This window comes from Tachyglossus aculeatus, chromosome 7 (assembly GCF_015852505.1).
Source record: "Tachyglossus aculeatus isolate mTacAcu1 chromosome 7, mTacAcu1.pri, whole genome shotgun sequence".
Taxonomy (NCBI): Eukaryota; Metazoa; Chordata; class Mammalia; order Monotremata; family Tachyglossidae; genus Tachyglossus; species Tachyglossus aculeatus.
The window spans coordinates 16,321,990-16,335,116 of NC_052072.1; the positions used below are offsets into that span (position 1 = coordinate 16,321,990).

General features: G+C 49.6%; 1 protein-coding gene across 2 annotated transcripts in view; it reads right to left on the minus strand.

Annotated features, from left to right (window-relative positions):
• Window positions 1-13,127, minus strand: part of CPNE5 (copine 5) — a 63,783-nt gene that overhangs the window by 30,274 nt on the left and 20,382 nt on the right. For both annotated transcript variants that reach the window (XM_038749354.1, XM_038749353.1), the window contains exons 3-4: window positions 11,060-11,106; window positions 556-659 (exon numbers count right to left, since the gene is read on the minus strand). In XM_038749354.1, the coding sequence (XP_038605282.1) occupies window positions 556-659; window positions 11,060-11,106 (151 nt within the window). The remainder of the gene's footprint in view (window positions 1-555; window positions 660-11,059; window positions 11,107-13,127) is intronic.

The window sequence follows — 13,127 nt, forward strand, 5'->3', positions numbered from 1 at the left end:
CCAACTCTGTTATATTGTACTCTCCCAAGCACTTAGTACGGTGCTCTGCACACAGTAAGTGATCAATTAATACGATTGATTGATTGATTGAAAAGCCCAGGTCTACAGATCGGAGAGGATCCAATGCTTTCAACCTCCTTCCCTTCTCCCACCACTCCCCTAATCCCTCCCTTCCCAATGGTGCAATCCCATTCACAGGATCTTGGGGCTGGGGAGACACTTAGGGAGACCCCAGTGTGCAATTCTACTCTGAGGATAGGAAGATCTTTGTTCTGCCCTTCCCCCAAGTGCACCTCAACTTGGTGTCTGCTCGAACCCGCAGCTGCAGAAAGAGCAGAGATGTGGATGTGGCCGAACCAGGGAGGGGGTGGGTGGTTGGCACCCAGAAAGAGTGAGCGGGGCTGACTCTCAAAGGGGAGAGAGCTCCCTGAGGTAAAACCTTGGGCCTGGGCAGCGGGGCACCCAGAGAGAGTGGGCAAGACTGACTCTGAGGGGCAGAGAGCTCCCTGGGGTGCCAACCCCTGCGCAGCCACACAGCAGGCATTTCTCACTTACAGGTCAAATCGCAGGTTCTGCTTCTCCTCAAAGAAATAATCCAGGATGAATTTGCGGACGAAATCTGGATTCAGGGTGTTATCGATAACTTCGGTTCTTCCAAACTGCAAAAGAGGATGACGTGTGGGCTGAGGGAAAGGGCCTGGGGCAGGGCGAGAGAAAGGTCCTCTTCCTCTGCCCAGTCCTGCCCTCCTCCACCCAGCTGGCCTGGGACCGTTCCTCCCTCAGTCTAGAGTTCCCCACATATTGGTTTCTAATCCTTCGCCCCCCAGGGAGTGCAGGGGGCAGGCTAGACGGAAGCGGGCAGGAACATACACAAGGGAAGGGGTGGGCTGGAGACAGTCGATTGGAGAGAATGGAGGGTGGACAAGGGTGAGGCCTGGATGCTTCTGGGAGGGGACGTCGGAGTCCGCAGGTGGGTGTGAGGTCGCAGGGGGATGGGACGCCGTATCTGAGGACAAGAGCCTTAGAAGACAAGGGAGCATGGGTGTGGGGTTGCTTGTCAGTGGCAAGGAGAAGCAGCGTGGCTCAGTGGAAAGAGCCCGGGCTTTGGAGTCAGAGGTCATGGGTTCAAATCCCGGCTCCTCCAATTGTCAGCTGTGTGACTTTGGGCAAGCCTCTGTGCCTCCGTTCCCTCATCTGTAAAATGGGCATTAAGACTGTGAGCCCCCCGTGGGACAACCTGATCACCTTGTATCCTCCCCGGTGCTTAGAATAGTGCTTTGCACATAGTAAGCGCTTAATAAATGCCCTTATTATTCTTATTATTATTAAGGATGCCAGCCCAAGTAGGATATCATGCCAACCAACTGGGTTCTAATCCCATCTCTGCCACTTGTCTGCTGCATGGTCTGGGTAAGTCACTTCACATCTCTGTGCCTGTTACCTCATCTGTAAAGTAGGGATTAAGATTGAGAGCCCTGTATGGGACACGGACTGTGTCCAGCCTGATTAGCTTGTGTTTAGTACAGTACCTGGCACATAGTAAGCGCTTAACAAATACCATTAAAAATAAAAAAACAAACAACTCTATCATATTGTCCTCTCCCAAGTGCTTAGTCCAGTGCTCTGCACACAGTAAGCACTCGATGAATCCCACAGACTTTCTTTTTAGTGGTATTTGTTAAGAGCTTACAATGTGCCAGGCACCATGCTAAGCACTGGGGTAGACGTAAGATAATCAAGTTGGACACAACCCAAGTCTCACACGGGGCTCACAGTCTTAATCCCCATTTTACAGATGAGATAACTGGGGCCCAGAGAGGTGAAGCGGCTTGCCCAAGTTCACACAGCAGACAAGCGGCAGAGACGGGATTAGAACCCAGGTCCTTCTAACTCCCAGATTTGTGCTCTATACGTTTGTACATATTTATTACTCTATTTATTTATTTATTTTACTTGTACATAATCTATTCTATTTATTTTATTTTGTTAATATGTTTGGTTTTGTTCTCTGTCTTCCCCTTCTAGACTGTGAGCCCACTGTTGGGTAGGGACCGTCTCTATATGTTGCCAACTTGGACTTCCCAAGCGCTTAGTACAGTGCTCTGCACACAGTAAACGCTCAATAAAAACGATTGATTGATTGATTGATTGATATACACTGGACCACGCTGCTTCCCTATCAGTTGTGATTGATTGACAGCCAACAGAGAAAGCTGCCTCTGAGCGGTCCTGCCTTCTGTCCCCGCCGAAAGGGAAGGAAGAAAAGGCAAGCACCTCACCTGGCCCAGTCTCTATCTGCTCTTCCTGAGCAGGACAAACTCTTTTTTTTTTTATGTTGGCATCTGTTAAGCGCTTACTATGTGCAAAGCACTGTTCTAAGCGCTGGGGGGGATACAAAGTGATCAGGTTGTCCCACGTGGGGCTCACAGTCTTAATCCCCATTTTACAGATGAGGTAACTGAGGCTCAGAGAAGTTAAGTGACTTGCCCAAGGTCACACAGCAGACATGCGGGATTCAAACCCATGACCTCTGACTCCAAAGCCCGGGCTCTTTCCACTGAGCCACGCTGCTTCTCTGGCTCCTGACAACCCCGCACGCTTCTGTCCTCACACAAAGGCTCCTCTAAGACTTTGTCCGAACTCTGTGATTAAGTCCCAAGCGCATCAATTAAGTGACTGTTAATTATACGCCATCATTTCCACCGGGGTTCCCAATAGAGTTGTGGGGCTGCCACTTCTTTGAACCAATCCTAATTAGTGTCTTCTGGGGGACTAAATTAAGCAGCTCTCCCCACCCCCAGCCCCATATACCGCCCCTGCCCCCCACAGTGACTGACAAAAGGCTGGGGGGGGGGGGGGTGGTCATTCATTTGATAGTATTTATTGAGCGCTTACTGTGTGCGGAGCACTGTACTAAGCGCCGGGGAGAGTATAATGCAACAATAAGTAGACACATTCCCTGCCCACAACAGAGTTTCCAGTCTAGAGTCAGGGAGACAGACAGGAATGAAAATAAAAAAATTGCACATATAGACATAAGTGCTTTGCACATAGTAAGCGCTTAATAAATGCCATTTTAAAAAAAAGCGCTGCGAGGCTGGGAGGGGGGAAGAATAAAGGGAACAAGTCAGGGCGACACAGAAGGGAGTGGGAGAAGAGGAAAGGAGGGGCTTAGTTGGGGAAGGCCTCTCGGGTCTACTTGGGCCTCCTCTAGACTGTAAGCTCGCTGTGGGCAGGGAATGCACCTACCAACACTGTTATATTGTAACAACAACAGCAATAACAATAATGGCATTTGTTAAGTGCTTACTATGTGCAAAGAACTGTTCTAAGCGCTGGGGAGGTTACAAGGTGATCAGGTTGTCCCACGGGGGCCTCACAGTCTTGATCCCCATAATAATAATAATAATGGTATTTATTAAGCATTTACTATGTGCAAAGCACTGTTCTAAGCGCTGGGGGATACACGGTAATCAGGTTGTCCCATGTGAGGCTCACAGTCTTTATCCCCATTTTACAGATGAGGTGACTGAGGCCCAGAGAAGTGAAGTGACTTGCCCAAAGTCACACAGCTGACAATTGGTGGAGCTGGGATTTGAACCCATGACCTCTGACTCTGACTCTGACTCTCCCTCAAGCAGTTAGTACAGTGCTCTGTACACAGTAAGCACTCAATAAATTAATTAATTCAGTCATTCATTCAATCGTATTTATTGAGTGCTTACTGTGTGCAGAGCATTGTACTAAGCGCTTGGGAAGTACAAGTTGGCAACATATAGAGACAGTCCCTACCCAACAGTGGGCTCACAGTCTAGAAGGGGGATTGTTTGTGATTGTGATTGTGATTGTGTTTGTGATAAATGTGATTGTTTGTTTGATTGGGCCCAGGTTCAGGAGCTGGGCGTTGGAGGAACCTGAATCCGGGAAAAGAGATTCGCTCAAATACCCAGGCAGGAGGTGGGTTCCCCCTGGATCGGGAAGAGGGCTGCTGTGGTGGTGGTGGTGTGCTCTGTCAAGGACACATGGTGCACATGGGCCGAACTTGTACTTCCCAAGCGCTTAGTACAGTGCTCTGCACACCGTAAGCGCTCAATAAATACGATTGATGATGATGATGATGATGGACGCTGGGCTCCAACAATGCAAATACTGCAAAGCTGCCCCACCTCTCTGCCCCCACCCTTCCCTTTGCGGGCCCAGCAACGAGCCTGAGGCAGGCAGGGCGGCCAGCATGACAGCACTGGTATGATAATAACAACGGCGGTGGTATTTGTTAAGCACTTAATATGTGCCAAGCGCTGGGGGTAGATATAAGATTATCTGGTCCCGCACGGGGCTAACGGTCTAAGTAGGAGGGAGAACAGGTAGTGAATCCCCATTTTGCAGATGAGGGAACTGAGCTACAGAGAAGGGAAGTGACTTGTCCAAGGTCACACAGTATGCAGGCGGTGGAGCGGAATTGGAATCCAGGTCTTCTGACTTCCGGGTTCAATTATTCGTTCAGTCGTATTTAATAAATAATAATAATAATAATGGTATTTTTTATGTGCTTACTATGTACAATAATAATAATAACGGCATTTGTTAAGCACTTACTATGTGCAAAGCACTGTTTTAAGTGCTGGGGGGGTGTACAAGGTGATCAGGTTGTCCCCCGTGGGGCTCACAGTCTTAATCCCCATTTTACAGGTGGGGGAACTGAGGCTCAGAGAAGTGAAGTGACTTGCCCAAGGTCACACAGCAGACATGTGGCGGAGCCGGGATTTGAACCCATGACCTCTGACTCCCAAGCCCAGGCTCTTTCCACTGAGCCACGCTGCTTTTCTATTTGTTAAGCACTTACTGTGTGCAGAGCACTGTACTAGGCGCTTGGGAAAATACAACACAGCAACAAACTGACATTCCCTGCCCACAACAAGCTTACAGTCTAGAGGGGAATATCTGTTAAGTGCTTACTTTGTGTCAGGCACTGTTCTAAGCTCTGGAGTGGATACAAGCAAATCAAGTTGGGACACAGTTTCTGTTCCACATGGGGCTCACAGTCTCAATCCCCACTTTACAGATGTGGTAACTGAGGCACAGAGAAGTGAAGTGACCTGCCCAAGGTCACACAGCAGACAAGAGCTGGAATTAGAACCCATGACCTTCTGATTCCCAGGCATATGCTCTAGCCACTATGTCATGGTTTTTCCACTAGAAGACAAACTATTGCCCTTTTTCCTAATCTAGGTTCTCTCCGCTGTCCCCAGCTCTGCCAGGGGTGGAAAGAGGCTTCCCCGATGCATTGGAGAGTTCTTTCTGACCTTAGTACAGGCATAAGCGCTTAGTACAGTGCTCTGCACACAGTAAGCGCTCAATAAATACGATTGATTGATTGATTATGCCAGCTCCACAGGTAGCAGCGACTGGGTATATAATAATAATAATGTTGGTATTTGTTAAGCGCTTACTATGTGCAAAGCACTGTTCTAAGCGCTGGGAGGAACACAAGGAGATGAGGTTGTCTCACGTGGGGCTCACAGTCTTAATCCCCATTTTACAGATGAGGGAACTGAGGCACAGAGAAGTGAAGCGACTTGCCCAAGGTCACACAGCAGGTATCTGGCTCTTGTCCATCCTCTTCCCAGATGCGCAGAGCGGTTCCTGTTGTCCGGTGGTTAGAGCGGATCTCCCAGCAAGGACTCAACAGGCAGTATGTCCGCAGAGGGACAGGAGCTCTCCCATTTCACAGACCGGAAAGCTAAGGCTCAGAGAAGCCCCGAGAGAAGCAGCGTGGCTCAGTGGAAAAGAGCCCGGGCTTTGGAGTCAGAGGTCGTGGGTTCAAACCCCGGCTCCACCAGTTGTCAGCTGTGTGACTTTGGGCAAGTCACTTCGCTTCTCTGGGCCTCAGTTACCTCATCTGGAATAAGGGGATTAAGACTGTGAGCCCCACGTGGGACACCTGATCACCTTGTAACCTCCCCAGCGCTTTGCACATAGTAAGTGCTTAATAAATGCCATCATTATTATTATATGGGCTAATATCACACAGCAGGTCGGTGGCCAGACTCAGCCAACCTCCAAACCGTCCCCGCCTCCCGGCCACCCCCGCCGGCCAGATGGCCGCAGACCCCGCGTCTCGCTCGACCTGCTGATTAGCCGGGAGAACGACAAGCCTCCAGGAGCGAGTTGACTCATACAATGCTCTATTTCCTCCTCTAAAATTGCTTCTCTAATCGAATTTTCCACAACATCAGGACAGATCGAGATGCCGGGAAGGTAGCAGATTGGGTCAGATAAGACCGAGCGGCCGACTCCGGCTGGGGCCGGGGGCCGGGGCTTGGAGGTTCCTGGAATTATCCTTGGCCTCCCGGAGCCTGGGGAGAGTCGGTCTGGAAGCAAACGCTTCCATGGATCTCAGGGCCGGGATTTTTCTTTTCACCCACCCATGCTTGCAGGGTGAGTTGAGCCTATCAACTCTGGGGATGGATCCCAGCTCTCAATCAATCATTCAGTGGATCCCAACCCTGGGAGAGCAGGGAACAGTGGGAGGCGGGAAGCGGGCCGCGAAGACAAGCAGTGTGGCCAAGTCGAGAGATCAAGGATCTGGGAAACACCTAGGTTCTAATCCCCGCTCCGCCCCTTGTCTGCTGTGTGACCTTGGGCAAGTCGCTTCACTTCTCTGGGCCTCAGTTATTTCATCTGTCAGCGTGGCTCAGTGGAAAGAGCACGGGCTTTGGAGTCAGAGGTCATGGGTTCAAATCCTAGCTCTGCCAATTGTCAGCTGTGTGACCTTGGGCAAGTCACTTAGCTTCTCTGTGCCTCAGTGGCCTCATCTGTAAAATGGGGATTAAGACTGTGAGCCCCACACAGGACAATCGGATCACCTTGTATCCTCCCCAGCGCTTAGAACAGTGCTTTGCACTAGTAAGCACTTAACAAATGCCATCATTATTATTATTATTATCTGTCAAATGGGGATGAAGACTGTGAGCCCCACGGGGGACAACCTGATTACCTTGTACCTACCTCTGTGCTTAGAACAGTGCTTGGCACATAATAAGCACTTAACAAATGCCATTATTATTATTATTATTATTATTATTATCATTATCTGTCAAATGAGGATGAAGACTGTGAGCCCCACGGGGGACAACCTGATTACCTTGTATCTACCCCTGTGCTTAGAACAGTGCTTGGCACATAGTAAGTGCTTAACAAATGCCATCATTATTATTATTATTATTATCTGTCAAATGGGAATGAAGACTGTGAGCCCCATGGGGGACAACCCGATTACCTTGTATCTACCCCTGCACTTAGAACAGTGCTTGGCACATAGTAAGTGCTTAACAAATGCCATCATCATTATTATTATTATTATCTGTCAAATGGGGATGAAGACTGTGAGCCCCACGGGGGACAACCTGATTACCTTGTATCTACCCCTGTGCTTAGAACAGTGCTTGGCACATAGCAAGCACTTAACAAATACTATCATCATCATCACACACCCCTGTGAATGGAGTACGGCTCAGAATCCATAGGGGCCCGAGGAGGAGCCAAGAAGAGAGAAAAAAATGACGGCTTTCGGAGAGGACTGGGGAACTCTGGCTCAAGAACCGCCTGAACCAAGGCAGTGGCATGCAGTGCGTGTCGAACTATGGAAATTGCAGGAAAATTAGCATGCAAATCCCCAGTCGGTTGGCTTTTCTGTTGATTTCCTTGGCTTGGGTGTGAGAGAGCCTGACAGTCTGGCCAGACCACCTAAATGTTAACCGCTGACGGTCTTCAGGGAGGGCAGCTGTGGGGTGGTGGCTGGTTTGGGTGGCGGAAGAATGATAGCAGGCCTTGGGGGTTCCCTTGGCGGCCAACCTCCCTGAGGAGCCAGGCCTGGCTTCTTGGGGGTGCCAGGGACTGATCAGAGTAGCCCAGCTGGATAATAACAGAGCACTCCCAACAGCCTCTGTCTCCGCCCCCCTGCCGTCTTCCAGAGTCTTCCTCAGCCCCTGCCCACTCTGTCCATCTGGGACCCGGCGTGGGGTACTGGCCTCCTCCGAACCCAGACTTGATCTAAATGATCTGGATCCAAATCTGCTCCGCTTTTTCCCGGGCCTGGTTGAGCCCTTTTTTTGTTTTCTTTAACAGACTCCAAGTCGGATCTCTTGACCTCGATATGCAAATGCGTGCAAATGATACGTCAATTAGTGCCCGCTGACGGGTGCCAAGAGCCCTGGCACTTTTCTCTGGAGCTGTGTTGGCACAGGGAGGGATGAGGGGGGTGGGGACCCATTCGGATTACTGGGCCCCTGTGACCTCAGAACCAAACGTGTGTGCAAATACTCAACACACCTCCCCTCTCCCTCCACCACACACATCCATGCACATCCACACAATTTCACCTCCCACCCCCACCCCCCGACACATACACACTGCCACCCTGAATCCAAATGGGGATCGTAGAGCTGGGAGAGACCACCCGGCCCCTAATTCAGCCCTGAGAGTTCACACGGGAAAGGAAGGGAGCGTATCTGCCAACTCTGTTATTTTATTCTCTCCCAAATGCTTAGAATAATAATAATAATAATAATAATAATAATAATAATAATAATGGCATTTATTAAGCGCTTACTACGTTCTAAGCGCTGGGGAGGTTGCAAGGTGATCAGGTTGTCCCACGGGGAGCTCACAGTCTTAATCCCCATTTTACAGACGAGGTAACTGAGGCCCAGAGAAGTTAAACGATTTGCCCAAAGTCACACAGCTGACAGTTGGTGGAGCCGGGATGGGTGGAGCTGCTTCTCCGTAGTATAGTGCTCCCTCCCTCCCTCCCTTCCTTCCTCCCTTCCTTCCTTCCTTCCTTCCTTCCTTCCTTCCTTCCTTCCTTCCTTCCTTCCTTCCTTCCTTCCTTCCTTCCTTCCTTCCTTCCTTCCTTCCTTCCTTCCTTTTTCTTTCTTTCTTTCCTTCTTTTGTTAGTACGTTTGGTTTTGTTCTCTGTCTCCCCCTTCTAGTCTGTGAGCTCACCGTTGGGTAGGGACTGTCTCTATATGTTGCCAACTTGTACTTCCCAAGCGCTTAGTACAGTGCTCTGCACACAGTAAGCGCTCAATAAATACGATTGATTGATTTCTTTCTTTCTTCCTTCCTTCCTTCTTCTCTCTTTCTTTCTTTCTTTCTTTCTTTCTTTCTTCCTTCCTTCCTTCTTTCCTTCTTTCTTTTTCTTTCTCTCTTTCTCTTTCTTTCTTTCTTTCTTTCTTTCTTTCTTTCTTTCTTTCTTTCTTTCTTTCTTTCTTTCTTTCTTTCTTTCTTTCTTTCTTTCTTTCTTTCCTTCTTCCTTCCTTCCTTCCTTCCTTCTTTCCTTCTTTCTTTTTCTTTCTCTCTTTCTCTCTTTCTTTCTTTCATTCTTTCTCTTTCTCCATTCTTTCCTTCCTCTCTCTTTTTCTCTTTCTCTCTCTCTTTCTCTCTTTTTCTTTCTTTCTCTCTCTCCCCATTCCTTCCTTCTTTCTTTCCTTCCTCTCTTTTTCTTTCTCTCTCTTTTTCTTTCTTTCTCTCTCTCTCCCTTCCTTCCTCCCTCCATCCCTCTCTCTCTCTCTTTCTTTCTTTCTTTCTTTCTTTCTTTCTTTCTTTCTTTCTTTCTTTCTTTCTTTCTTTCTTTCTTTCTTTCTTCCTTTCTTTCTCTTTCTCCATTCTTTCCTTCCTCTCTCTTTTTCTCTTTCTCTCTCTCTTTCTCTCTCTCTTTTTCTTTCTTTCTCTCTCTCTCCCCATTCCTTCCTTCTTTCCTTCCTTCCTCTCTTTTTCTTTCTCTCTCTTTTTCTTTCTTTCTCTCTCTGTCTCCCTTCCTTCCTTCCTTCCTCCCTCCATCCCTCTCTCTCTCTCTTTTTTCCTTTCTCTCTCTCTCTCTCTCTCTCTCTCTCTCTCTCTCTCTCTCTCTCTCTCTCTCTCTCTCACCTCCCCAGAGTTGGAGGGAGCCACACTAGCAGCAAAAGTAGAGGTAGGGGACACAGGAACTTGGGGACAGTTGACCTGCCCTCCCTGAATCCCAGTTCTTGATTTCCAGTTACGGTCCACCCCTCACCCTTCTGGCGGGTATTAGGCAGCTCAGCCCTCACACAGTTCCTCCAAATGCTTCCCTGGAACCGCGGCTGATGGCAGGGCGCCCTCTCCCCAACCAGAGGAACCTCTGGGAAGCCCCGGCTGTAGGTCATCCAACCCATTGGGCAACAGGAAGTGGTCTGAAATTGTAGCAAGGATGAGGTCAGATGGGTGCAAGAAAGAATTCCCTGACTGTCTGGCAGAAAGGACAGCCAGGCCAGGTTTTGGAGGCTCCATCCTTGGAGACCTGCAGGGCGAGACTCAAGCTCAACCTGCCCCGAGTGGCTTAGAAGCAGGGGACGGGACGGCCAGATGGGCGGACAGATGGACTGCCCCTTGAGTTCCCTCCTGGTGTGGGATTCATGGACCATAGCAACCATTCAGAATCACACGGCACCCTCAAATGTACAGCCTCAAAAGGAGGGCACTCACCCACCCTCCCCACATAGGCACGCACACATATGCACACACACACACACACACACACACACTCACACACACACACACACACACACACACACACACACACGACCTGATCAGGGGCTCCCACTATCCTTCTCTGATCGTTTGCATTCTTGCCCCCAAATTCTGGAGGTCATCTTAGAAAATGCAGCGTGAAAGGTCTCGGCCGGGGGGCTCCTGACTTAAGTCCGTACCCTTAAATGTCTTTGTTCTTACCCCACCCCTCACCCCCATAGCAATCAGGTATGTACCCTTATCCCCGGTGGCTTCCCTTACCTGCCACTTATTTAGTCTCCCCCCACTGGATTGTAAACTCCTGGAGGGCAGGGATCTTGTCTACCATCTCTATCGTATCTCTTGGTACAGAGCTCTGCACATAATCAGCACTCAGTCAATGCCACCGAGTGGCTGTCTGAGAGAGTCGAAGGGTCAGGCTGGCAGACAGACAGACAGGGAGACAGACGGACAGACAGGAAGAGACAGACAGGTTGGTGCATTTTATTTGCCAAAGAAAGGGACGACATACCTCCCGCCACTGCTTGGTCTCTATCCCCTGAGTGTACATCACACACACTGCGAAGGAAAGACAGAACAGGCAGGCATTACTCGCCTCAATCAGTCATTGAGAGAAGAGTGGGAAGGAGAGCAGGAAGAGGAAGGAGGGGAGATTATGCCGCACCGGGGTAGGGAACCATGCCCTCTGAGGATGAGCCAATGAATCTGGGAAAGGCAGGAAGGGGAGAGAAATTTTGGGGTTGGCGGAGAGAAAGTGGTGAAAATGCATTCTGGGAGGAGCCGACTGGCGGGTTCCCTTTTTTTAATGGCATTCATTAAGTGCTTAGTACAGTGCTCTGCACACAGTAAGTGCTCAATAAATACGATTGAATGAATGAAGTGCTTACTATGTGCCATGCACTGGACTAAGTGCTGGGATTGATCTAAGCTAATTAGGTTGGACACAGTCCACGTCCCGCATGGTTCTCACAGTCTTAAACCTCATTGTGCGGATGAGGGAACGGAGACAGAGAAGTGAAGTGACTTGCCCAAGATCACACAGCAGACAAGTGAACCCAGGTCTTTCTGACTCCCAAGCCCGTGCTCTACTCGTTAGGCCACACTGCTTCTCCTTCTCTGGAGGAGTCTGGCAGCAGAACATTTTGGGGAGTCAGTATGGGGGGAGTCCAGGGGCAGAAGCAGGGATGGGTGGGGGACGAGGAGGAGTCAGTTGCAGGAAACAGATGCTCCCTCCAGACTGTCTGCTCCTTCTCTAGACTGTAAGCTCACTGTAGGCAAGGAATGTGTCTAGCAACTCTGGCATATTCATTCATTCATTCAATCGGATTTATTGAGCACTTACCGTGCGCAGAGCACTGGACTAAGCGCTTGGGAAGTACAAATCGGCAACATATAGAGACGGTCCCTACCCAGCAACAGGCTCACATATTGCACTCTCCCAAGTGCCTAGTACACTTGAGAAGCAGCGTGGCTCAGTGAAAAGAGCCCAGGCTTTGGAGTCAGAGGTCATGGGTTCAAATCCCGGCTCTGCCAATTGTCAGCTGTGTGACTTTGGACAAGTCACTTCACTTCTCTGGGCCTCAGTCACCTCATCTGTAAAATGGGGGATTAAGACTGTGAACCCCCCGTGGGACAGCTTGACCACCTTGTAACCTCCCCAGTGCTTAGAACAGTGGTTTGCACATAGTAAGTGTTTAATAAATCCCATTATTATTAGCAGTAGTAGTAGTAGTACAGTAGTCTGCACACGGTAAGCTCTCAATAAATGCGATTGATTGATATGGTTTTTATGACTCTCCTTCCACTGACTGCCTCTTCCACCTGCTCCTCTTCAGCTCTGCTTTCTGCTGCTCTTCCCAAGAAAACCTCCTCACCCTCGGCTCTCCGGCCTCTGGCCAATCCCTTCTGCCCCTCCGCTCCTCCAAGCCTCATCCCCCAAACCCGCTTTCAAAGCCCTTCTAAAAACCCATCTCCTCCTCCAGGAGGCATTCCCTGATTAACCTCTAGCCACCCGGATCATTTTATTCCCATAGCCACTTTAGCACTCATGAATCATTGAGTAAATTTATCTACTAATTTGTTTATTCACTTGTGCTTGGTATTTTTAGCTAGTCTTACTTTTCGTGACTATTGCAGGTTCATTGTCCTTCTGGCCCTCTTGCCTCCCCCCTGACAGGCCACAGTAGACTGTAAGCACCTCAAAGGCAGGGACTGGGTGTTTTTCTTCTACTGTAGAGTCCCCAGCACCGGTCCCGGTGCTCTGCGCCCAGCAGGTGCTCAATAGATACAGATGATGGAGTCTCTGGGCAGATCCAGTCTCTGGGAGAGTCTGGGGGAAGGAGTGTAAGGGGGAGTCTTGGGCTGGGGGCTTTAATCTCTGAACTCTAATCAACCCATCAGATTGAGCCAGTTGCTGGATGGGATTCTGATGGGAGGAATTGGGATGGGGTGTTGGGGATGCCGGCCCTAGGGGCAGACTAGGGGCCACATTTGCGATCGGGAATTGAAGCAGATGGGGAGCAGTCATTCTCTGGGGGCCAGGGACATGGAGTGACAAAAAGGACTCCGGGAAGGATCAC